Source organism: Schistocerca americana, chromosome 2 (assembly GCF_021461395.2).
Source record: "Schistocerca americana isolate TAMUIC-IGC-003095 chromosome 2, iqSchAmer2.1, whole genome shotgun sequence".
NCBI lineage: Eukaryota > Metazoa > Arthropoda > Insecta > Orthoptera > Acrididae > Schistocerca > Schistocerca americana.
This window is the reverse complement of record NC_060120.1, coordinates 765,336,817-765,364,098: the sequence shown is the minus strand read 5'-3', so window position 1 is coordinate 765,364,098 and position 27,282 is coordinate 765,336,817. Positions and strand designations below refer to the sequence as shown.

General features: G+C 44.0%; 1 protein-coding gene across 1 annotated transcript in view; it reads right to left on the bottom strand.

Moving 5' to 3' along the window:
- The window catches only part of LOC124594410 (T-box transcription factor TBX20-like), a 494,737-nt gene that overhangs the window by 373,372 nt on the left and 94,083 nt on the right, over positions 1-27,282 (bottom strand). Inside the window, exons 2-3 of the mRNA XM_047132779.1 lie at positions 19,070-19,158; positions 18,828-18,982 (exon numbers count right to left, since the gene is read on the bottom strand). Of these exons, the coding sequence (XP_046988735.1) occupies positions 18,828-18,982; positions 19,070-19,158 (244 nt within the window). The remainder of the gene's footprint in view (positions 1-18,827; positions 18,983-19,069; positions 19,159-27,282) is intronic.

Sequence of the window (27,282 nt, the reverse complement as noted above, 5' to 3'; positions counted from 1 at the left end):
CGCTGCAGCGTCACTCACTCATCGACCGGCCACCAAACTTTACAATTTTGCATTTTCCGTCTATACCTGTTGAATATCGATTTGTGTCCAGTTTGCATAAATCTTCCGTGGTAAGTCGTTTATTGTGCCTTGAAGTGCACTTGTCGTTTTGTTTTATACCACTCGTAATGAACATTAGTGTGGTTAAGTACCTTCACTATACTCGACCTAACCTAACATAAAACTACACGCTAAATGTTCTGTGCACACTTCGAACAGACAGACGTCGCAAAATGGCGATACTGTCTGGAGCTTCTACACCTACATCTACATGGATACTCTGCAAATCACGTTTAAGTGCCTGGCAGAGGGTTCATCGAACCACCTTCAAAATTCTCTATTATTCCAATCTCGTATAGCACGCGGAAAGAACGAATACCTATATCTTTCAGTACGAGCTCTGATTTCCCTTACTTTATAATGGTGATCGTTTCGCCCTACGTAGGTCGGCGCCAACAAAATATTTTCTCATTCGGTGGAGAAAGTTGGTGATTAGAATTTCGTGAATAGATTCCCCCGCAACGAAAAACGCCTTCGTTTTAATGATGTTCAGCCCAAATCCTGTATCATTTCAGTTACACTCTCTGGCCTATTCGCGATAATAAAAACGTGCTGCCCTTCTTTGAACTTTTTCGATGCACTCTGTCAGTCCTATCTGGTTCAAATGGCTCTGAGCACTATGCGACAACTTCTGAGGTCATCAGTCGCCTAGAACTACTTAAACCTAACTAACCTAAGGACATCACACACATCCTTGCCTGAGGTAGGATTCGAACCTACGACCGTAGCGGTCGCCCGGTTCCAGACTGTAGCGCCTAGAACCGCACGGCCACTCCGGCCGGCGTCCTATCAGGTAAAGATTCCACACCTCGCAGAAGTATTCTATAAGAGGACGCACGAACATAGTGCAGGCAGTCACCTTAGTAGTCACGAGGTAGACTTCCCCTTTCCACTGCGCATCGCACGACTACCCGCCTTCTTACGTACACACCAGTATAGCCTCTGACTGCGAGATTAATATGGCACAAGTGGAGTCACAGTGCGTGGGGAATATCACGTAGAAGGATCTCAGAGGCTATTGTATGTAAAGAGAATTGCAGGCACAGTTTCATGAGCACCGACTGCTCAAGTATATGTGCTAACAAGAGGTTCAGTTTATCGCAGGGCATCTAGCACCAGCAAAAAGCGCGAATCGCGAGTATAGCCAGGGTATGCGCTAAGAGGGCAGAAGGGGTGGCGGTGGGGGATGGAGGGGTGGGAAGGGGGGGCAGATGAAACTGCAGTATCGTCCAGATGCCTCATCAAAGTCGGCAACGCGAATCGATACCAGAGACATTTACGAGGGCTCACTGCAATCTGAGAAAACTAATGGCAGACACTACAGAAGACCACGTCTCCTTTTCAGCATAGCAGCACCCTCACACTGAGGTCAACAGTGTCGAGAATGTATGACCTTAGCCCAGTGTGTAACTTCACCTGAAGGAGTCAACATTATAATGTAGGACAAACGAGTTGTTACAGTTTGTCATCAGATTGTTCCTCAGTAAATGCTGAACATTGTACTTCAAGAGGAATGTTTGTTAATAAGAGCATCACGTGATGCTTTGCTTATCAATGACAGCTGTAAATTACCCAGTGCTCCTGGGACACAGGAGTGTGTCAAAGTGACGTAAATCTTTTATTCAGTTATGTAATAAAGTGAACTAATATTCATGTGTGTGAGCATTGTTCCAGAGGAATCAAATAACCCACAGCTATGACCAGACGAAAGTAGTTTCGTCCGATCATAATAAAAAGGAAAAACAGCTTCTCACAATACAAAACTCAAAGCTATTGACAGATCACATTAGAAAACAATCAAGAGCAACATAGATGTTTATATCACCCATCCAAAAAGTTGCGAGATATGATTTTAGCTTGAACTGACAACTGTAAACAACAGACGTGCATTCGACTAGTAAGTTCTGAGAAGGTAGTGTTAAGCAGATGACGCCCGGCCGTAGTGTGTCAACATTGTCACGTCGTAAGTTGCAATGGAGCGATATCTCTAAATCAAATGTTCAAGACATTCTCCATAATGTTTTGAAGAAGAGAAAAGAGTGTGCAAGGTTAATCCCGATCACTTTGACTCCCGAACAAAAACAACCAAGCATGGACGCCTGCCACGAGTAGACTTAAATGCAAAACGCGGACAGTTCATTTTTGGAAAAAATCATCACGCGTGACTAAACTTGGTGTTATCAGTGCGAAGCTATCACAAAATGACAAAATGCAGAAATTTCCATTCAGGGTCGATGGTTTGACTACGTAACCAATATTCAAGCCAATTTTATGCCCTAATTGAACAACATGCATGGGAAGGACGTTTTTTTGAGAGTTTAACAGGGTACGGACGTTCTGTGCCCTGTACTCACGTCGAGGAACACTATGTTGAACACGTGAAACATTAAAAGATCCACCTGAACGTTTCTCTAATTTTCATTAATCAAGTCCCGAGACTTTTTGGGCTGGCAGTGTACACTCGAAAGCTGTAACGCTTAGAAAAGTCTAAATGGAGCCTTTATGCTGAAAGGAGTGTGAAATGATTGCTGCTGCTATTGTTGTTGTTGTTGTTGTTGTTGATGATGATGATGATGATAAAGCAGAGAGAAAAATCACCGAAAGTCTTTTCATCCTTCAGGGCGAATGTTCAAGGCGGCCTTCCATATGCCTACAAATATTTTTTAACACTGGAACGTGATCCCTCGCATTTCCTTCAGGATACTGCAAGAATGGTGTGATAGTACGACAGTAATTGTTCCGCGCTAAAAACTGAAGGAACAGAAATCTGTTGCGCAGTTCCTCGAATATAAGCCACTGTGTATCAAGTCTTTTGAAGAGCTCACCTTGTCGGAGTAGATGAAAACTGAAAAAAAAATTACCACTGGAAAACAACAGTTTTAATTTAGACTTGACCCGGATACTGCACCGTGAAGTTTAGGTCAATGACTGTCGTTACGCGAAACAACAAGTACCACCAAAGTAGAAAAAGACGTGAGGGAACAATACACAACGCTGAGTTAATGTGAAACTCCATGGCGTGGGCACATGAGGTGGTTTGTCGGATGCTGCACACACATACACACACACACACACACACACACACACACACGCACACGAGATTGGGCAGGCCCGGCGGGAGCCGGCAGGCAGCGCCTTGATTGATGTCGACATTCATCGCCGCAGCCGGCGTAAATCAGGTAGACACGGCCCGCGTTGCGCGGTTCGCCTCCTCCGCAACACAGTGCAAACTTTCCTCTCTGGTGGCCGCACCTGCCGCCTGCCCCTACCCCCGATTACGATCGATGTTCCTCTCCCGAACAGCAGCAGATATTTCTTGAAACATTAACATTCATATACTGAAGGGAAGGGCTATCGTGATCGAAGAAGTTCGTTTATCAAGCCTGACTGTCGAGACTGAACGCGTATGTGGCGCGATTGTGGACGCTGTATCTGAGCAGTCCGCTACACATACTTATGTAAAGAACATGGCAACAAGTCGCTAGGTAAACGACTTTTTACGTGGGAGGATAATCTGCACAAGACACACGGGTCATAGCTTGTCTGCTTTCTAAAACTACGTTTACAAGGGCCATAAAAATGTTCATATCGCCGACAATATACCCTGAAAATGTTGTCCGGCAACACTGCGGTCACACACACATTGTAGCCCTATGCACTACAACACTGCCGGCCACTGTTGCCCGGCAATGTTCGCGGCACTAAATTTCAGAGCCAGAAGTGTTTACAAGGGGCCACGCTATTCCCACAAAATGGACGAACGCTGCCTAGTAGAAATCCGTGAGATTCTACTACCTTTATGTTACACAAGATATTAGCTTAGTAAGAAGAAGAAAAGTGGGCTCCTTGGATGCCTTCTTTTTAGGTTTTCGTACCTCAATCAGTAGAAACCGAACCCTTCTGGGATCACTTTGTTGTCCGTCCGTCCGACTGCTAAAAACCGTCAGGAACAGGTAGATATGTCAAACTGAAATTTATGTCACATACTAAGGTCTATATTTCCTCGACAGTGTAGTAAATGTAAGGTTCTAAGGTAATGGAATCAAAAGGTACCGTAATTTATGTCTCATATATTTTGATTCCAACAAATTCACTCATCGAAAACTACAGAGCACTTTCCATTGACCTAGAATCAAGAAATTAGGCAAGAAGCAAGGTTTCACAGTACAAGTAAAGGAAAAAATTCGGAAATTATTAATATGTATATCACCCAAAAAATTATTTTTGCCATTTTTATACGACTGCCTGTCCGTCTGTTAAGACGTCTTTTTCTCAGGAACTGGTTGATGTATCCTGTTGAAAGTTATTGGTTCATTTCAGGATGTGAAAAACTTAAGCTTCTAAGCCAAAGCAATAAAATGATACGGCCACTTGCGTCACATTATTTGACACTCTCAAACTCATTAAAACCTACTGGCTACTTTCCATTGACCTAGAAACGTGAAATTTGCAAGAAGCATGTTTACAGAATAAAAGTAAAGGAAAAACATCCGTATTGTTGTGCGCTTCATCAAGTGTGGTTTCGAGTTCATCGGTAACATCTTGGCACCTGTTTTTTCAGACTGCGGCCTATGTAGACATTAATTTTGACATTCTACAATAATGGTCGTAGAGGAATCGCTTTTCTAAAATTCAGAATTTTCTTGTATGTTCACTTCTCAAGTGCTGCACACTCTAAATTCACGATAACAGACAACCACAGAACATGTGACTAAATGTACGTTCTCCAAGTTTCGAACAAAAGCAAAACGACTTTGTTCTCGCTCAGACACGTGACTGCAGCACTGTCCATGAGAGAAGCAAGAAATAAAGGCGAGAGTGAGAGGGAAGACTTTGAAGACAAGGAAAGAGATACATACTTCTTTGTAATACCAAATACTCTCCAGCCTTGGTAAAAAATACTATTGCTTCATTTCTAAAATTTTAGGTGCCGGAACGCACCTCTTAAATCAAGCTATTCCTCTCTCCCCCTCCCCTCCCATCCACTCCCTAACCCCGCCCCACCCCATAAAAAATCAAGTTTCAGTTTTGAAAAAACTGCGCTAAAACTTATTTTTTACAAGGTATTATACTGAAACTGAGGCTTTTAAAACATAATTCCATCAAAACAGTAAAATCACAAGATTTAATACACACAAAAGGTGTTACAGTCGGAAGGAAGGAAGTTTAGGTTTAACGTCCCGTCGATATCGAGGTCATTAGAGACGGAGCACGAGCTCGGATTGAGTCAAGGATGGAAAACGCCGAGCTCTTTCAAAGGAACCATCCCAGTATTTGCCTGCAGTTGTTTCAGAAAATCATGGAAAACCTTTATTTTGATGGCCAGACGAGGGTTTCAACCGTCGTCCTCCCAAATGCGAGTCCAGTGTGGTAATCACTGCGCTACCTCGCTCGGCAGGAGCCAGAGTCTGTCCTCGTAGCAGTGTCAGTCTGCCCCCGAGCCCCCGTGTTCTGCTCCAAATGCATCGGCACAAAAAAATGGTTCAAATGCCTCTGAGCACTATGGGACTTAACATCTGAGGTTATCAATCCCCTAGACTTAGAACTACTTAAACCTAACTAAGCTAGGGACATCACACACATCCATTCCCGAGGCAGGATTCGAACCTGCGACCGTAGCAGCAGCGCGGTTCCGGACTGAAGCGCCTAGAACCACTCGGCCACAACGGCCGGCCATCGGCACAAGTCGGTAGTCTTCATCACTGTGGCACCATGTTCTCATCCGCTGCCAACCACAACGTTCGAACGGTTACTGTGTGCCGATCACAACTTTACAATGAAGTTCAACTTATCTTCGGTATACTGTGCACACATACACACACTTACATCCCCCACCCCCACCCCCCTGCCCACTGCGTCTCGTTGGTGTTCCGTCGACACGTTCACTGGTGCCGGCAAATTATGGTTAGGTTGCGATTTAATACACGTGTACTATTTTAAATTTCCAGTGTCCACTTGTTCCCTAGGAAGTGCCGGAACACCGCTTGGGTGAATTCCGGCCGAAATTAAGCCCTGGACAATACGGACAATCCCTCAGCATTATGCGGCAACTACCTGCAACATCAGCAATGTCGCCGAGCCATACAGAAAAACTGCTTTCTATTGCAGCAATCTTGACGGTAACACTACCGCGGCCATATATTACCGTAAAATATGGCCCATGTAAACGCACCTTAAGGTCAACACTGTCGACAGTCAATCTTCAATCTCGCAGATACAAGGTTTCCACATGCGTAAACTACCGCACAGGGCAACCACAAGTGATGAAATGACGACACGTTGTCACCACAAAACCTAAGAGCGATCGACGAGCTACTGTGAGTGAGATGGCCACCGATCTGAATGCGGGGACCACTACGAACGGTACGGTACGGCATAGGCAAAGGCTTGCGGGGACTGCCGTCACATCCTTCAGAGTTTTCCCATGACTTCTGTGCACTCAGCGTATTATCAGCGTCAGCCTCCTACGTAAAACTTTTCGCCGAAGTAATCTCAGCAGCTAATCACTGAATACCTATATTTATCACATTTCAAGCGCGACACAGAACGAGAAGAAAATCTACTTTAGAACCACTCAATATTCTGCATATTTTTACGATGTGGGTAGCGTAAAGCAGGGGTGTCCAACCTTGTGGCTTATCTGGGCAGCATCGGAAGAAGACGAGTATAAGATACTTGAATAATATTTTGTTTTAGTCGAACGTCAGACTGAAACTCTATGCACTTCGTCTGAAAATCTTCTGGAAACATATCTGTATTGGTTGTTTACAACAGCCGTCGTATAGATGCTAAGATTTTGATTAATTTTTTCGAAAATCCTGAAATAGATTTTCAAATTTTGCATCAAATCGAAAAATGTGGCTGCGTATTGTAACATATTGCACATACATAGGAAAAGAAATCCACTACTCTACAACGACACTACTTTTCTGCCGAAAAAAAATCTAAGCGTAAATGCCCAGAGCGACCGTAAGTGGAATGACCAAATAAAACAAATAGTGGGAAAAGCAGACACCAGACTCAGATTCACCGGAAGAATCTTAAGGAAATGTAACTCATCCACGAAAGAAGTGGCTTATAAGGCGCTTGTTCACCAGATTCGTGGGTATTGTTCATCTGTCTGGGGTCCCCGTCAGGTAGGACTGATAGAGGAGACAGAGAAGATCCATCGAAGAGCGGCGCGTTTCGTCACGGGATCGTTTAGCTGGCGAGAGAGCGTTACGGAGATGCTAATCAAACTCCACTGGCAGACGTTACAAGAGAGGCGTTGTTCTTCACGGAGAGATTTACTATTGAAATTTCGGGAGAGCACTTTTCAGAAGGATTCAGACAACGTATTACTTCCCCACACATACATCTCGCATATTGGCCTCGAGGAGAAAATTCGAGAAATTATAGCCAACAGCGACAATCATTCTTCCCACGTACTATTCGCGAGTGGAACAGGGTTGGGGGGATCAGATAGGGGCACCGAAAGTACCCGCCACCACACACCGTTAGGTGGCGTGCGGAGTCTGGTGTAGATGATGCAAATGTAGATATTTCATTCTGTATCTGAGTTTATGTCTCTAAATCTTTAGTTTCGCGGTTGTAATTGAAGTAGCCGTTAGATAACAGACCAGCGCATCTGATGATTTGCCGGTTATCGGAGCGAGACACTAGGGCTTCAAGTATAGCACGGGCGACGTAGTTATGAACGGGATGGACCAATGAGAGAACAGTATTGTGTGGCAGGGGTTTCAAACTGAAATATTACATTTATCAAACCTTTACATACACAGAAATTTATGGATTTTTTTATTTTTTATTTAATTTTCTTAAGTGATCATGTTATAGACGCTCGGTTTTTGGGCCGTAGTGACACTTGCTTTGGGCCGTATGTGGCCCGCGAGCCTCGGGTTGGACACGCCTGATGTACAGCCTTAACGTGTTTCACCTTTGACCGTTCGTATGGGTTTTCGTAATGAAGAAACGAAGTTGTACATTTGCACAGTCCATGAGAAGGCCTTTGACATCAGAAACGTTCGTTTACGTATCTAAACACATGTGCCATTACATTAGACAACAGACTGCATGGGCAAAGGAAGTTTTGCTTTATAACACCGATGTTCCTCGCAAAAAATATATATACAGCGTGATTCCGCAATAACGTGACAAGCTTTCAAGGTTGCTGGAGAAGAGTAAATGTATCCTTTTGAGGTAAGGGTGTACACAACTTGATGTCAGAGAGACCGGAAGCCGGCCGGTGTGGCCGAGCGGTTGTAGGCGCTTCAGTATGGAACCGCGCGACCGCTATAGTCGCAGGTTCGAATCCTGCCTCGGGCGTGGATGTGTGTGATGTCCTTAGGTTAGTCAGGCTTAAGTAGTTCTAAGTTCTAGGAACTGATGACCTCAGTTGTTAAGTCCCATAGTGCTCAGAGCCATTGAACCATTTTTGACAGAACGGAAATCCTAAGTCTACGGTACTCTAATAACGCATTCCATATGCCTGCCCAAGTTCTCAAGCTGCTACATATACAACAGTTGCTCAAAACGGCGTCTGCCAGTAACGACGCACGCATAGCGTCCTCGCACAAAGTTCTGTCGTGCCGTTTTTGATATCGTTTTAGCAATATAGCAGGCAGCGAGAACTGTTACCAAGAGAACGTCTTCAGACTAGTCAGCTGACACATGGGTCCGCAAGAAGAAATAAAGTGGTGTGAGATCAGATGAACATGCTAGCCACGAAACAGAATCTCGACTGCCGATCCACTTTTCAGGGAATGCCTGATACAGGTGTTCACGAATCCTCAGTCCAATGTGAGGTCCGGCACCACCACGTTGGAACTACATCCGTTGGCGAATAACAAGTGAGATATGTTCGAGGCATCTGGATAGTGTGTCTTTCATGAAGACTGGGTGTACTGGTGCTTTAAAGGAGGGAGGAAGGAGGAACTGGCCTAGTAGCTAATCATTGACTATGCTTGCCCACATGTTGACTGGTAATTTGCGTTGATGGCCCTTCACAACCTACACGTGGAGGCTCCGATAGGCTCAAGCATGAGTACTGAGGTTGTTTAGCCATGCGTCTCTGGTGAAACAAGTTTCATCCGTAAAAAGTACATACGCTGGAGAGTGCGCTGCAAGAACCATTAGCCGAAGACGACACGAAATTCGATGTCAGCAGGAGTCAAAGTATGTACCTTCTGCAAATACTAACGGTGTAGCTACATTTCCACTTATACTCGCCACATAGTAGGCCTACTATGTGATTTGGTCATTTCACGTAGTACTAACCGAGTGCTACTTTCATGGGCCTTATCCACTCTAGCAAGCCTCTCATCTTCCAAGCAAAGATCCCAAGTAGGTCCCGGTCAAAGGCGCTGCAATCTGGAACCACAAGACTGCTACGGTCGCAGGTTCGAATCCTGCCTCGGGCATGGATGTTTGTGATGTCCTTAGGTTAGTTAGGTTTAAGTAGTTCTAAGTTCTAGGGGACTAATGACCTCAGCAGTTGAGTCCCATAGTGCTCAGAGCCATTTGAACCAACCCAAGTAGGTCCCTCCTCGATCGTTGTACTGTGGTACCAATTGTCCTGTTTCACTAAATCGTTGGAACAGTCTTGGGTACACTGTGTGATTCGGATATGTTTTACGCGAACATTTGGACTTGAAGAACATTCCCGCTTCTTTGCTGCTTCCATTTGTTTGCCCTTAAAAGAAAGTCACGTCTGCAACTTCCAACAGGTGTGCAACTCCATTTGTCTAGGGCTGATCGACTTTAGTACTTTAACTTGTGAACATACACAACAGTCTACTACAGGACAGACATTGTACACCAGGGTTGCTCATGTCAGTATACTATTACATTCATTGGTATGCGTATCTAGTCTCAGTTTGCCCGTTATAATGACGTCCAGATCATAATCAGCAAATAACTATACTATAGCCGGAAACCAAACTAATAAGTGTTAATGGAAAGTTCTGCAGACCGTTGTAGTGCTGTTTATGATACAACAACCAAGTTCATAACAAGGCATTTCTTTTCTGGACATTACATGGATGTAATATACATTGACTAATAAGATGAACATCAACAAAAGTAAAACGAGGATAATGGAATGTAGTCGAATTAAGTCGGGTGATGCTGAGGGAATTAGATTAGGAAATGAGACACTTAAAGCAGTAAATGAGTTTTGCTATTTCGGGAGCAAAATAACTGATGATGGTCGAAGTAGAGAGGATATAAAATGTAGACTGGCAATGGCAAAATGGCTCAAATGGCTTTGAGCACTATGGGACTCAACTGCTGAGGTCATTAGTCCCCTAGAACTTAGAACTAGTTAAACCTAACTAACCTAAGGACATCACAAACATCCATGCCCGAGGCAGGATTCGAACCTGCGACCGTAGCGGTCTTGCGGTTCCAGACTGCAGCGCCTTTAACCGCACGGCCACTTCGGCCGGCGCAATGGCAAGGAAAGCGTTTCTGAAGAAGAGAAATTTGTTAACATCGAGTATAGATTTAAGTGTCAGGAAGTCGTTTCTGAAAGTATTTGTATGGTGTGTAGCCACGTATGGAAGTGAAACATGGACGATAAATAGTTTAGACAAGAAGAGAATAGACGCTTTCGAAATGTGGTGCTACAGAAGAATGCTGAAGATTAGATGGGTAGATCACATAACTAATGAGGAGGTGCTGAATAGAATTGGGGAGAAGAGGAGTTTGTGGCACAACTTGACGAGAAGAAGGGACCGGTTGGTAGAACATGTTCTGAGGCATCAGGGGATCACAAATTTAGCATTGGAGGGCAATTGGAGGGCAGCGTGGAGGGCAAAAATCGTAGAGGGAGACCAAGAGATGAATACACTAAGCAGATTGCAGTAAGTACTGGGAGATGAAGAAGCTTACACAAGATAGAGTAACATGGAGAGCTGCATCAAACCAGTCTCAGGACTGAAGACCACAACAACAACAGTAGTGCATACTAAGTAACATAGTCACAGCGCAGAATGAGTCATTAAAGATACATCTGAAAAAATTCTCCATAGATACTTAGATAGGAGGTGATGAGGAACACCTAGGGCAGAATCATAATAAAGCCACAAGGTCTGGAGCGCGGGTATGATACTACTAGTCAACATGTGAAGGCTAGCACAAATCGGGAGTCAAACTTGTCATTAAGTTCACAAACGGCAATATCCATCTGTGTAAAATGAGTTAATACACCAAAAAGACATCAACTACTGTACTGAGTACGTACGATAGCAGGGAAGAAGTCGCTAAGAAGGAAAATTTACCACGCAGGCTATCAGTCAGGTATGTTATTCTGCCGCTTCGGTCTTTGCCGTGCTTTTAGAAGGGTGCGTTAAAAATTTATCGACGATTTTCATTTTGCTGCACGTTTGATGCAAACTATTTTTTTTTATCATACTGTTCATTATTGGTGACAGAAAGGAAACACGCGAAGTGTTACACGAGCAGATGGCAGCGACACGGTTCCCTGTATTTCAGTATTTAAAAAGAGTTGGTATCGAGAACAGACTTCCGACGTGGAACATGCTACAGGGCTGTTAAATATACGTAGAGAGTAGAAAAAGCACGCGATGTCAAATAAGGAAACGCGACGGAGAAAATGACAACCTTTCAATGAGTTTTCTGTTTCTATCTTAGCACTGAATATCGCGGACCTGCCTCTGTTTGAGCGAGTCAATGTTCAAGTGGAAAACCATTTTAATCAATATCTGTTTAAGATAAAAACAATGTAAAGGAAGCAGAAAAATTATGAGTTCTTTAAAAACGGAAAGTGTTTGCACTGCCCGTGTGGACACTTATCATGCTGCATGCAAACCCCTTTCCTGACTCAAGGTACGTGGCATGGCTTACATCCTGCACGGCAGAGCCAATACGTCTGTTTCCTCGGGCGCTAGTCAAGGGCGCCGCTGACGTGACACACAGCGTTGAGTGTGCCCTCCTGCGCCCATTAACGCAGTACTCGCGTGGCTGTCGTGGGATCCCAACCAACGCGAACAGCAATATCGCAGTCTCGACTGGCCACGTTCCTGCCACTGCTGAATTCCGACACTGAAGATGCACGCTACACAGTGTGATTTCCGAAACACGAATTCTTGTATTATCTACTTCACGGCCCATGCGTCTTCTGTCGATAATTATTTCACGTTCAAATTCAGATTGAAAGGCACAACAGTGGCGCTCCCAGCGACAATGCTGGACGTAAGCAGTGGCACCATGTCGGCTTTGTGATGCGTACATAATCAGATTAACGGATCGTGCATCCAAGTTTCTGACCAAAATGATGTACCGAAGAATAGAGAAGAAAACTGAGAATCTGTTAGATGACGCACAGTTTGGCTTTAGAAAAGGTAAAGGCACCAGAGAGGCAATTATGACGTCGCGTTTACTAATGGAATCAAGAGTGAATAAAAGTCAAGACATTTTCATATGGTTTGCCGACCTGGAAAAAGCGTTCGACAGTGTGAAATGGTGCAAGATGTTCGAAATTCTGAGAAAAATATGGGTAAACTATAGGAAAAGACGGGTAATATACAATAAGTACAAGAACCAAGAGAGAACAAGAAGACTGCAAGACCAAGAACGAAGTGCTTGGATTAAAACGGATGTAAGATAGGGATGTAGTCTTACGCCCCTATTTTTCCATGTATATATCTAAGAAGTGAGGGAAATAAAAGAAAGGTTCAAGAGTAGGATTAAAATTCAAGGTGAAAGGATATCAATGATGAGATTCGCTGATGATATTGTTATCCTGAGTGAAAATGTAGAAGATTTGCAGGATCTGGCGAATGTAATGAACAATCCACCGAGTACATAATATGGAGTGAGAGTAAATCAACAAAAGACGAAAGTAATGAGGAGTAGCAGAAAGATTTGGATTGGATTGTTTGGGGGAGGAGACCAGACAGCGAGGTCATCGGTCTCAACGGATTAGGGAATGACGGGGAAGGAACTCGGCCGTGCCCTTTCAAAGGAACCATCACGGCATTTGCCTGGAGCGATTTAGGGAAATCACGGTCGGACGCGGGATTGAACCGTCGTCCTCCCGAATGCGAGTCCAGTGTGCTAGCCACTGCGCCACCTCGCTCGGTAGCAGAAAGAGAACAGCGAGAAACGTTAATATCAGAATTCTGAATGATGAAGCAGTCGAAGTTAAGGAATTCTGCTACCTAGCCAGCAGAAAAACCCATGATGGACTGAGCAAGGAGAACATGAAAAGCAGACTAGCATTGGTGAAAAGTATATTTCTGGCCAAGAGAAGTCTACCAGTATCAAGCACAGACCTTAATTCGAGGAAGAAGTTTCCGAAAATGTAAGTTGGGAGCGCAGTAGTAGAACATGGTCTGTGAGAAGATCAGTACAGAAGAGAATAGAAGAATTTGTGACGTAAATTGTTGAAAATTGAATGTACTGATAAGGTAAACAATGAGGAGGTTCTCCGTAGAATCTGCGAGGAAAGGAATATATGGAAAACACTGTTAACAAAAAGGGAAAGGGTGATAGGGCATCTGTTAAGACATCAAAGGAAAACTTCCATGGTACTTTAGCGAGCTGTAGCAGGTAAAAACTGTGGAGGACGACAGAACTGCAATACGTCCAACAAATAACTGAGGACATAAGTGGATGCAAGTGCGACTGTCAGATGAAAAGGTGGGCACGGCAGAGGAATTCGTGGCGAGCCCCTATAAGCCAGTCAGAAGACTGATAACTCTAAAAAATAAGGTGTTTCGTGCGGTATCACTTTGTATGTTTCCGTGTGTGGAGGCTCCGATGAGAAAGAACGATACCAGATTGCCTACGTCATTTTCATAATTGTCCAGTACTTGGTGTGGCGGTATGAGGTGCCGATGGGATCAACTCTGATTGGCACAGAAATTTGGAAATTCGTGGTAAGGCCTTATGGGGCCAAACTGTTGAGGTCATCGGACCCTAAGCGTAAACACTACTTAACCTAACTTAAACTAACTTACGCTAAGGACAAGAAACACACACACACACACACCTCCGAGGGGGGACTCGAACCTCCGACGGGGGGAGCCGCGCGGACCGTGACAAGTTGCCTTAGACCGTGACAAGGCGCCCTAGACTGTGCGGCTATCCCGCGCGTTATTGGCATAGCCAATAACAGAGATCTGCAAATTTATAGTTCAAAATTTTTTATTAATAGCTTTAGGTGATCCTAACCTTTTTTGATATGCCAATTTCAGGAATTCCAAGGGGTCGACCACAACCGGCTCAACGCTCACAGCTATGCGGTAGACGGCACATTTGGATCTCCGGCCAACGCCGTCACAATCTACATCAACGACATGCCGATGATTGCAAATGTTCAACTGGTACATTTCGCTGATGACACGGCGTACTTTACGAGTGGACACCAATGTAACGCCAGCATCAGGAGACTACAGAAAAAGCTGAACTTTACCACAGTGTGGTGAAGACCAAGATTAAAATTAAGTAGGCGAAAACAAATGCAGTATACTTCAGCGAAAACCATACGCAGGTAGACAGAAACATTACTACCCAAGCATCTGGGGCCGGCCGAAGTGGCCGCGCGGTTTTGGCGCTGCAGTCTGGAACCGCGAGACCGGTACGGTCGCAGGTTCGAATTCTGCCTCGGGCATGGATGTGTGTGATGTCCTTAGGTTAGTTAGGTTTAACTAGTTCTAAGTTCTAGGGGACTAATGACCTCAGCAGTTGAGTCCCATAGTGCTCAGAGCCATTTGAACCATTTGAAGCATCTGGGAGTCACATTGGATCGACTTTCTTTTTCATAGACACGTGCAAGATCTAAAGCTTAAAGCCTCCGGCATGGCGAGCGAACTGTTGCCACCATTCCGCAGTAGGGAGCTCAACAGCTCAACGAAAGTTAGACTCTACAACGCAACTTTACAATCAAAAATCCTTTATCGGAGGATATCAAGGGGCCTCGATAAGAAGATCCAAATATTGCATATGCAGGTATTACAAAATAAAGTCCTTCGGTGGATACTTTGGGCTTCACAGTACAGGTGCATCCAGACACTGCACTAGGAGTTCAAACTGTAGAAATGATCAAACTCACGTACACAAAAATTCATGAGAAGTTAAAGCAACTCATGTCTTACGTCTCATTTGGGAAGTAGGTAGCACCAGAACAGAATCTTGGCATCGGTACTGAGTCCTCGAGGCATTAGTTGAACAGGAAATTAGAAATGAGACACTCGGTGTTTGTGGACGGTCAAGCGGATGGAAACGGTCGAGAGGCAACACGGCTATACCAAAACCAGTGCCTTCACAGACATCTACCACATCACACAACATTTCAAACCCTTTTTGAGCGTTTGTGTGATCGTGGGTGCTGTCAGACAGACGAAAATGAAGGGAGGCGGAGGAGCGTGCGTATACCATATTCGGAACACCAGGTTCTGCCTCTCAACCGTTTCCTTCTGCTTTGCAGTTTACAGACACCACTTCGGCTTGTTCTCGATTAATTTCCAGAACATCCTTCACCTTACAGTATGTTGCGTCAATTATAAAACCTGAAACACCCTAGGAGAACACAACACGTGGTCAGAGGACCTTTCGTTCGTCAAGGCCATCTACTGTGGCAACGATGCATTTTAGGACACGTGTTCATTGGACATTTTGCCTCCATTTCCAGTCAGGAATCCATCGCTGCTCTTTGTCTGTTTTATTAATTTTTTGCTCTGTACAGACCTGGACAAAGTGAACAGGGCTTTATTCGTAGGAATAGTGCTGCTGCTCTTCCCGAGTATCGACACAATAAAGCTATTTAGTAACGTCCTCTTTGCGCACAGGGGTTGAAAAACATGATTCATAAGTTCGAATTAACTGGTGATTTGGGAATTGCTCCTCGAAGTGGCCGACGGCCAATTGCACCACAAACTGTTGAAGGAGTTACTGTGCACGAGCTGTGTCACGACAGCTGAACAGTCCATGGTCCACCGTTTGAAAAGTGCTGTGAACAATCCTACTGCGGTATCAGGTTGTCGTGGATGGAAATGGTAGTCACATTGAACAAATTTTTTTAACTTGGAACGTAAACACTATACTCAGTAAATAAATGTTACCATCTCACGTGGAAATTAAAATGTGTTTATTCCAATGGTTTCCTCATTATTTCTCTTCGGCGTGTTCTTACAAATGTTTCCACAAACTTTCATTGTCCTATGCCACTCGTTTTCCATGGTGGTTCTCTCAAGTAGCGAAAGTTTGATTTTAATCACCCGCTATATAAATAATCACAACAAAAGGACCTCATAGCACTGCAAAATTTCGTGTATTTCACTTATTAAGTGCACGTAGAGCAAATAAACTTATTAATATGTAATCTTTTTTGTAAGCATCTGGCTCTTTATTGGCCACCTGTATATCGATATATCGGACTTCTTTCACAATAATTACTTATGTAAGACATCTCGTACTGTATTACCAGACACGTCGTCTTAGGTTCTGGCGAGGTATAAGAAAGTTACTGGAATACTTCAGAACACAATTTGTACCAAACAATAGGACAATTCCGGGAGAGTTGGACCACTAGGTGAGACGGACCAGTGGCGCATTTCACAAATGCACCGCTACTGATTGGCTCCCTGTAATTGTGAGGAAGCTCTTGTGTGAACGAACGTGGTGTAAAAGTGCTGCTGTTATTTTCGTGTTAGTTCTGTAGACAAATCGCATTCTTTCTTCTTGTAACCCGAAATGTTTCATTGCCTAGTTATGCAATTTTTATTTTAACGGTTAGTTCGCAGAACATCTATGCAGTTTTTTTACTGCGAGCTTGATAAATATATAGGCATGAAACTAACGTAAAACGACTACCGAGTTCGCTATATGCAGTCAGAGTCAGGATGGTCCATCTCTACTGGACAATTGGGAGAGGTGGACCACAATTCAATTTAGCTCAGGTGATAATAGAAGATTAATTTATATTTTGAAAAAGGATTGAATAACATGTGGTTTTTCATACTTGGTATTTGTATTAGTTAAAAATCTATTTGAAGCTCAGGAAACCAGCTGGCAAAGTATCGCTTGTACTTGATGGACGCAGGTCTCACACAAGCTGTTAGGAAACATAGAGCTTGCAGGGGAAGAAGGGATTATTTTAGTGAGACAACCTCGACATACATCGCAGCGTTTGCAGCCCCTGGACCGCCCATTTTTCAAATTGAAAAGCTGTCTTTACAACTTCTGCAGCACTTTCACGATGAGTAATCCAAGCAGGAAAATTAGCCGTCTTCAATTTGAAAACTGGTCAACTCAGCGTGGGCTACATCGTCCGACGGTGAAAATGGTACACTTGGCTTCAAGACAAGTGGACTAACACCACTGAATATGGTCGCAGTCCTAACCATGCTTATTTGTCGGAAGACGCTTATGTGCCAAGAAATGGAAAAAGCTGAATCTCACACACAGGCCAACAACCCCCTTCAAAGCTCATCAAAAGGACTGATGATTCCAACCACGTCAAAAGAGCGCAGTTATCTGCACAAGTCAAATTCTTTCACACTGAGACAACTTCGAAGTCAACTCCTACTAAACTTAAGATCCAATATTAATGCCTCAAAACTGACTACACATACGGCAACACAGTCAAAACGTTTGGAAGAAATATCACGTGTTCCTTCTATTGATATAATCACAGGTTTTAGGATGAGAGCAACAACAGTATCCAAAGTGCTAAACTCTTGAACTGCAAAAAAGAAGAGGGATGAGAAAAGAAGGAAAACAGAAATCAGAAAGGAAAACGATCACCAAAGTAAATTATGGGTGAAGAAAAAGCGAGACCGAAGAAACTAAAAAACGAAAATACTGCTAATAACCCACAGTGACCATCATACGCAGAATACTGCGGACATTGTAGAAGATTACGAAAGCAGTTTTGAAGAATAGGGTGAAAAATGAATATACTGGGTTTGGCAAAACCTATTACGAAACTAATAAAAAAGGCGATTGGATACAGTGTGTTTCTTGTTGACGGTAGTTCATTACCGTTGTTCAACCTTTAGTAATAAACGTGAGTGCTATGGTAAGAGAGAGACACGCTAATGCTTGAGCAAAACTAACGATTCATTAGAAAAGTGAATGTTCGGTCAAGCGTTATAATAAAGTGATAAAACGGTTTTAGGCTGAAACATTTAATAGTGCAATTTTGTACTCATTACAACATATTCCATATAGAAATATGTAATTGTAATTGACTCTATTCTTCACGTGTAGTCATTTTTATATGGTTCGTCTCACCCAGTACACTGGTCCATCTCACCCATAGGTGTATGGGTGAGATGGACCACTCACGTATGTTTACAGTTTATGATATCTCTTGTACTTCTAGTGGCAATACCGCAATAATGTCAACAATGCTTTTTACTTATCTTTGAATGACACTCTGTACGAAAATGCTAATAGCAGCAAAAAAAGAAAAAAAGGAAGAAAGAAAAAAAAAGAAAGAAAAAGAAAAACGATTGATCTAACTCTCCCGTACTTAACCTACGAAAGTGAATTCGCTGTAAATCGATATCTACACCTTTCTGTATTTTCTGTGTGCACTACATACAGTACACACATGACGGAGCTACTACGTAGGGTTTAGTCTGAGTAACAGATATAAATTGTTTTTCGTGAGCATGGACCTACACATCCAACATTTCTTCTGCATATACGGACCAGTCAAGAGAAGACACGGAGTGTGCAGCGCAGCGCGGCAGACATACCTGCCGGTCTTGGTGATGATCATCTCGGTGCCCAGGTCGTGGAACTTGTCCCACAGCTCCTTGGTCTCGAGGTGGCACTCGGCGGCCAGCAGCTCGTCGCAGTTGCAGCGCACCTTCACCCTGGAGGGGGCGGGCGGGGGCGGCGTCTCGCGCTCCTCGGAGCCGGAGCGCGACCCCACGGCAGAGCTGGGCGACCGCCGCCCGCCGCCAGCCGCCGGCGCCCCCGGGGGCCGGCAGGCCGCCGCGTCGCCACCGCCCCCGCAGCCGGCCTCGCTGTCCGAGCATTGCTCCACGTCCACCTCCACGTCCTCGTCTTCCTCGCTGTCGCCACCTGCGGCATAAACCACAGAGGCCGCCGTCGATACTGAGGTCACTACACAGCATGAAGCAGTGCATATTCGACAAACTTTCCCTCAAAAATTCTGAGCCGGCCTCGGTGGCTGAACGGTTCTAGGCGCATCAGTCCGGAACCGCGCGACTGCTACGGTCGCCGGTTCGAATCCTGCCTGGGGCATGGATGTGTGTGATGTCCTTAGGTTAGTTAGGTTTACGTAGTTCTAAGTCTAGGGGACTGATGACCTCAGATATCAAGTCCCATAGTGCTTAGAGCCATTTCATCAAAAATTCTGACGTTTTTCAGTTTGACGCCAGTTATTAGGTTGGAGCATAAGTTCGTGGCGTTTTTGTTTTGCATGTTGCTTTCCCGTTGCTATGGGTTTATTGATCGATCATCATGTTTTATTTGCAGATCACTGTTATTAATTCAATTTGCATGTTGTCATTTGGAGTTAGTATGTAGAGCTGTGGACGGTAGAAAATGGAGTGCCGAGTGGAGAAAGCAGTATATTTCTGACATATTGCTCCGTTTGAGTTCAATAGATCGACGACAGCAGCGGAGGGAGACAGAAATATTTACGCCTTGTATACGGGGATGCTGCCATTCGAGAGAGCACGGCCAGGAATTTGTCGTATCGTTTGAAGGAGGACTGCCTATCTTGCTCTACAGAGCAGGCGAGCCTCCGACCTTTAAGTTATGTGATGAGACATGCAGGCCCAACGCCTCGTCCAACTCCTGTGGTTTCGACGTCCCTCAATGACTTGCCTTATATGTTCGCGACAGTAGTACGCTATCAGCTGACCTGATTCGCCGCTCCCGACGTGCTCATTCGCAGGCACAACCGTAACAATCCACCCTTTGTCAAAGTTCCTTACGACAGTAAATTACCCAGCGTGCGGCCCTTGGGTCGGCTTTGTAAAGGGAGGAGATAAGGGCTAAGGGATACCTCCTAATATCGTGTCGGATCTCCTTTTGCGCGGAGTAGTGCAGCAATTCCACGTGACATGGACTCAAAAAGTTGTTGGAAGTCCGCAGCAGAAATGTTGGGCCACGCTACCTCTATAGCCGTCCATAACTGAGAAGCTTTGCGTTCAAGATTTTGTGCACGAACTGACCTCCCGATTATGTCCCATAAATATTCGACGGGACTCATGTCTTGCGACCTGGATGGCCAAACCATTCGCAACAACTGTCCAGAATGTTCTTCAAACCAGTCGTGAACAACTATGGACCGGTGATATAGCGCATGACACTCATAAAAATCCCATAGTTGTTTAGGAGTATGAAGTCCACGAATGGCTGCAAATAGTCTCCATGTAACCGAACATAAATGTTTCTAGTCAATGGTCGGTTCAGCTGGACCAGAGAACCCAGCACGTTCCATGTAAAAACAGACCACACCATTAAAGAACCACCACCAGCTTGTACAGCGCCTTGTTGACAACATGGAACCGCCGCTTCGTAGGGCCTGCGCCACATTCTAACTCTACCATTAGCTCTTCCGAACTGAAAGAGAGGCTCATCTGGCCAGGCCACTGTTTTCCAGTCGTCTAGCGCTCAACCGACATCGCCACGAGCCAGGAGAGGCGTAGCAGGTGATGTGCTATTAGCAAAGGCACTCGCGCCGGCCGTCTGCTGCCATAGCACATTAACGCCAAATTTCGCCCCATTGTGCTAACGGATAAATCAGTCGTACGACTCATATTGATTTCTGTAGTTATTTCACGCAGTGCTGCTTGTGCGTTAGCACTGGCAACTCTACGCAATCGCGGCTGCTCTTGGTCGATAAGTGAAGGCCGTCGGCCATGGAGTTGTCCATGGTTAGGGATAATGTCTGTAAATTTCGTACTTCGGCACACTCTTGACACTGTGGATCTCCGAATATCGAATTCCCTAACAGTTTTAAAATGAAACGTCCCATACGTCTAGCTCCAACTACCACTACGCGCTCAAAGTCTGTTAGTACCTGTCGTGCGGCCGTAATCAAGTCGGAAACCTTTTCAGATGAATCATCGGATTACAAACGACGCTTGGTCAACGCACGACCCTTTTATACCTCGTGTAGCGCGATACTAAAGCTATCTCTATATGTGCGTATCGCAATCCCACGACTTTGTCATGACTGTGTATACCTTCCTTGTCACGTCAGGGACCCGCAGCGATATCAGGTGGCATTCAGTCTCGCGGCGGGCAGTCTTCGTAATGTTTTGGATCATCAATGCACGATGTGGCCTAACTGCTTTAATTTAAATGCCAATGTTGGGCAAAAGCTAACGTTAAAACGCACGCTGTTTAAGCTTCTACGTGCATAAGCTTGTAGTGTCCAGTTAGCAAGAGGAACGCAAGCAGTGGCACGCGACCGAGTTCAGCTGGTGAAGCCAAGCCAGGCGGTCTCATTTGGCGCGTGGAAATAATATGCCCGTCACAATTAGCAGCGCAGCGCGCGACGCAGTCCATTCGCGACCACATTGGCGTCAGCCGCGCGCGCTGGCCAAGTATTTATCTGCGTTGCCTTATGAATACGCGATGAGCGCTCACCGCTGCGCTATTCCGCCGGCTGTATGCACCAGCAGGCGTACAGTAACTCCTCCCGCATCCGCGGGCGTATCGTACACCTAGCGGGGCGTCGTTTACAGCGTATGAAGTTTTAACGGCGCCGCGAGTGAAATTTCGATTGTGTCCCAGTGGCGTCAGAAGCACGGTATCTGCGATGGCAATCGAGAGTGCCTGCGTCCACGATGTTCAGACAGCATTCATTTCCTTATTTCTGTCACTGCGCTGGCAATTATGAGATAAGGGACCGGATCTTAAAGAGCGGTTCCGATCAATAGGCATGAAAAATATGTGAAGTTCACAATCTCTTTTTCATACAAGAATTGTTTTTATTCATATGAGGGCTTTACCACTTCATTACACACACATTCGAGTATGAAAAACAAATTATCGCATGGCAAATTAAAATTGACGGCTGCAGCTCTTGTCAGAATATGCACCTTGCGACATGCGCTGGTTTGCGCAAAGCTTTGCACAGACTGGAGGCTCCTTTGAAACCAATAAAAAAAAAGTTATTAAATTATTATGAATATGGGGAGCCCTCACGATGTGGGTTTGAAAAATAACTCAAAAAATCAATGCTTCTGAAAAATACTGCTTAAAGAAAAATGCGTCTAAAGTCTGGAGTAATAAAAACAGCTTTGTTTCAAAACTTACTGTTAATACGAGATCCCAGGACTATAGAGGCATATTTTTTCTTCCTCCGGATCTGAACTGACTGCTGTATTCTTTTTATTATGGGCTCTACCAACAAAGAGATACATTCCTTGCTTCGAGTGGCCACTCGTTTCCTTCCAGATAACTCAGCGAAGTTTCTCCAGTTCGTCCCTACGACGATTCCGTAACACGCTCATGGTCTTCGGAATAGATAAGCAGACTTTGTTGAATGTACCTTCAGCTATAAATGCTCCTATTTCAAAGTTTTTGCCCCACAATGAAGATGTTTTGGTACTAGTTTCCAAAACCACGTGTTGAAGCTCTCATTGTCGTTTTGTGTATTGACACAGGTGCATTTTTTAAGCAAATCTTCATTCGACAGAACTTCGTATACTGGTTGAACCGCTGCTTGAAATAAGTTATTGAGTGCCTATAGGCTATTTCGGCCGGTACACAGCTCCATTCAACAAGCTGTAACTTATAAAATACTTTCGTAATCGGAAAATCCTTCTGAGGCGTAATATACCTATGTTTCAGGGATTCAAATTATTAAAAAAAAAGAAAAACATAGGTCTCGACCAAAACCTCGTTTACACAGTCATGTCAATGGTGCCATCGCACTGCGTGTCCTCAAATACTCGGAAAAAAATCGCAGTCGGCTAAATAATGTGCAGGACTGTTTTTCCCCCGCTGCACAAGCGTTGCTTCTGAAGAACGTCGTTGCCATATTGTAGCAACTACGAACACACTGTGTGGAAGAATTCTAATGACTTGTCGCTCTATCTCTATCCATTTCTCTTTGCCAGTTTGCCTTTATCTCCGTTCAAATAATTCCGCCTCTCTTTAACTATCTCCCGTCTCTGCAGCTCACAAGTACCGGCCTCTGGAGGACAGGTCTAGAAAAGTTATCCGTACGTTTTCAATGGAGTTTTAGTCTAACAAAAGACCTTCAACTGTCTATGATGAAATACGTAATCATCCTTCAAAAAATTTCAAACTGTAGTCTCTCTCCTTTCCATGTCGGTGCAGTGTAAGAAGACGTTAAGGAAGCACAGATAATACAATCTGATATATCAGACTGAAAAAATCTTAGGCAGAAAATTCACAGCTGTACAATTGCTCCCCACAGAAAAACCCAAAAACACCGCAACAACTAGCTCTGCGAGCGGAAAAGTGTGAATTCGGAGAAAAAGAAAGTTATGTGTGGTCAAGGAAAAGCTAAAACAAAACTATGAAAGGATCCTGTTGTCTAGTGGGGTCCTAACATGAATAATGACATGATATTTAGTTCCTTCAATACTGATTGGCACGCCTCCCTATACATCCTACAAAGTAGCAGTCTGGGATGTGTTTCGATGTATGCATGAAGACAGACTGCAGTACTGCCTCCCACCCCCATATGTTGTTGCTGCTTCCGACACGTGGCGCAATGCAGTATCACTTGTTCCGACTTGCGAGTACGCTGATGGATATCTAAAAGACAACATGGAAACAGACAAGCTTGGGCCACGGTGAACAGCGTGATTTCTCTGGAGGGAAGAAGTGACAGCTTGAGACATCCACGAGAAGTTAGTACCCATATGTGGGGAAACAGCATCAAGTCGGAGACCCGTTTTCGTTGGATATCAAAGTTCAGAGTCGGCAGGGACTGTGCTGAAAAACGCAAAAGCGCTGGGCTTCCAGTCACTGCACGCAAACGAAACAATGCCCAGCGTGTAAATGACTTGATAATGGAGCACAGGTAGTTCATGTTCGATGAACTAGAGAAGACAACAGGTGTATAACGGAAAACTATCTACACCGTCATCAATGAGAATTTAAAGATGAAGAAGGTGTGTGCGCAATGGGTCCCCCACTGCGCAGAAACAGAAGCTTGTGGCGTTATGCCAACAGTTGGTGCTACAGTACAGTGCAGATCCAGTGGAGTGCTTTGAGCGTATGTTCAGCACTGTGGTTCAGCGTATTCACTTCGGTCAGGGGACTAGACGCCCTCCGTAATAGTAAAACTGAGTCAAGTTTACATCAGTAGAACGTAAGAAGATGTAATGCAACATCCCGCACAGAACTCATGAAGAAAACTGAGGAAGGAAAAGATAGAAAGCAAGGAAAAAAGTTGTTAGTGTCGCGCCTCTAGAACCTGAAAGACCCAGGTTCGATTACCGGACGGGGTGGAGATTTTTTTCGCTAGGGACTGCGTTGTTCTCATAATTTTATTTTGTCTTCATCGTCGTGCGAGTCACCAAAGTGGCTTCAAAGAGGCAGAGTTGTTCCAGTCGGGCGAACTACATCACACGGCGTCTCCCGGCCAATAATGCCATATAGAAATTTCATTTTTTCCTCTGCACAAATGTGGGTAATATGTCGTACTATATTTTTATTAATTACAGTTTTTTATTCTAATGTAGCTTGACAACGCCCAAAGTGACGAAATTAGTTAATCTCTAAATCATGAGTAATGTGTTTATTTTAGAGTAAGCACCCTATCCAGGAAAATACCCGCCCTGAAGAATTTCACAGCCTTTGTGGACCAATATCCAGCGTTATTCAATTACCCCTACCTCTGGATTTTATGCAATCCGCAAAGCCTTCAAATAACACGTGCAAGATTTTCATATTCTCTCTCTCGATATGAGCAAATTATTAGTCGTACAGAAAAAGCTGAACAGGATCTTTTTTTAGAAAATGTGATGTTGTTAAACTTTGTACTATCATGGGTTTTCGCTAGTGCCAGTAGTTTTCGAATTATTTAAGAAAAAAACGCACAAAAGTGACCTTCAAATGCGTTTTCCTTGAATAACTCGTATACCGTGGCCTCTATCAAAAACGTATCCTAGTACAAAATTTAAGTACTTTTAGTTTCCTACAGAAAGGTCCTGCTCATTTCTTAGCAATAACACTTTGCACGTACTGAACGAGAGACTACGAAAGTCCTGCGCGTGGTCTTTCGAGGCCTTTCGGGCTGCATAAAAACCAGCAGTAGGGGCAGCTGAATCACCGAGAATGCGAAAGAAGATTGATTATCATAACCACTCTAACGAGAGTGTATCTATCTCGTACTCCGTTTTACGATGTTTTGAACACTTTCACACAGTCAGTGTATAATAGCTAACATAAAGTATTTAACACCATTAGGTTGTTCATTATATTATTCAAATTTTAGTAAACCAATATGACATGACAAGCACTTAAATGAATAAGCAAGTAAGTAAATTGTTAAGTAGTCATAATTAAATTCTAGTGACCGCCATATTATACACAGAACAGATAACGACCGGCGATAGCCATTTCAGAGCATTTCGACATCATTAATACAGTTCGCTGTACTTATGTCATAACAGTTACTGGAGAATTTTTGCAGGCTGCCAACTGCCGGAGCCAATCCAAAAACAGCGCCCTCCGTCCGACTGCTCTGCCTTAATGCTACGCCACGAATTTCGTACCAGAGTGTGCGGCGTATGATTTATATGCCGAACGGTCACGCGACAAAAATTATAAAACGTGTTAAAAAGTATACCGTTCCTTGGGTATTTGCGTGCTGAAGGTTGCCACACGAACAAGTTTCTGACAGGGTTCATTTAAGACTGATTCGGAGATCGATTAATAAAGTTGACACATTTGAGCTACCCGCACATTTTTCGTTTCTTCTTGACAACCACCATGAGATGCACGTCACCGTAATTGCAGCCACCTGCGTATTTATCCAACTGGCTTTCAATAACATGGAAACAGCAGAGTAGTACGTTTTGTACTTCTTATTTGCTCTTCTTCACCCTTGGAGTCGTAGCGAATACAGCAGATTTTAGAACCACAAAATAATATGTTGTTTCGTTAAAAACAGGAAATTTTTTTACACAGAATATTCGCAGTTTACTTGGTATGATATGAAGAAAACGTTTAACGGTTCAAATAAATTTAACCTTAGGAGGCAAGCTAAACCAAGAAAATGAGGAACTGGCTGAATTTGACTTAAAATATCAGCACTGAAGACGAAGTGATAGTGGTGACATTAGAAAAATAGAGAAAGTTAATTAAACAGCGTACTCTGGTTAAATGGGAATGATCCTAGATCTTAACCAGTGACGGGGATATTTGCATTTCACCTATCACTTTCTGTACTTGTGTTTCAACTTATGTGAGAGTCTACAAATTAATGGTGTCACCGCAGTTACTTGCGGTAGCGGCTCATGGGTTTTAACCAGTATTTATCTACTGAGACGAAAATAGGTTGTGCGAACTAGCTGCCCACGGTGTACAGTTGACGCACTTACGTTCACCAGGGATGCTGCTAAACATCAGCTTAACACCAACACCTTATTCAACATCCTTAGAGAGGGGTATTAAGCGAAATTTGTGATTAGTTCGAGGATTTCGTGGTGGGGATTAGGAGGACCGCAGGATGTTATCTCGAATGAAGAGTCATTCGTAGAAGTAACTACAGATGTGCCCTCAGGGAAATGCGTTGGGACCTTTACTGTTCATATTGTATCTTAATGACATGGCAGACAACGTTAATCGTAACCTCAGGCTTTTAGCAAATGATGCATTTATCTATAATGTAATACTATCTGAAAAAGTTGACAGATATACATTGAGATCTTGATAAGATTTCAAAATGATGTACGGATTAACAACTTGCTTTAAATTTTAGAAATGCGAAATTGCTCACATCACAAAATGAGAAAACGTAGTCTCTGCCGACCTAGTACAAGTACGTGAACATAAAACAGGTAGTAGGTTTCGGTTCACTCGTAGCACCCTGGAAAAATGCAGACAGTCTACAAAGAACATAACTTGAAGAATAGTCGTGTAATCACTTCTAGAATATTTCTGAAGTGTGTGGGACCAGTACGAAACAGGACTAAAAGGGGTCACTAATTTTCTACAAATAAGTGCAGCACAAATGTTCAC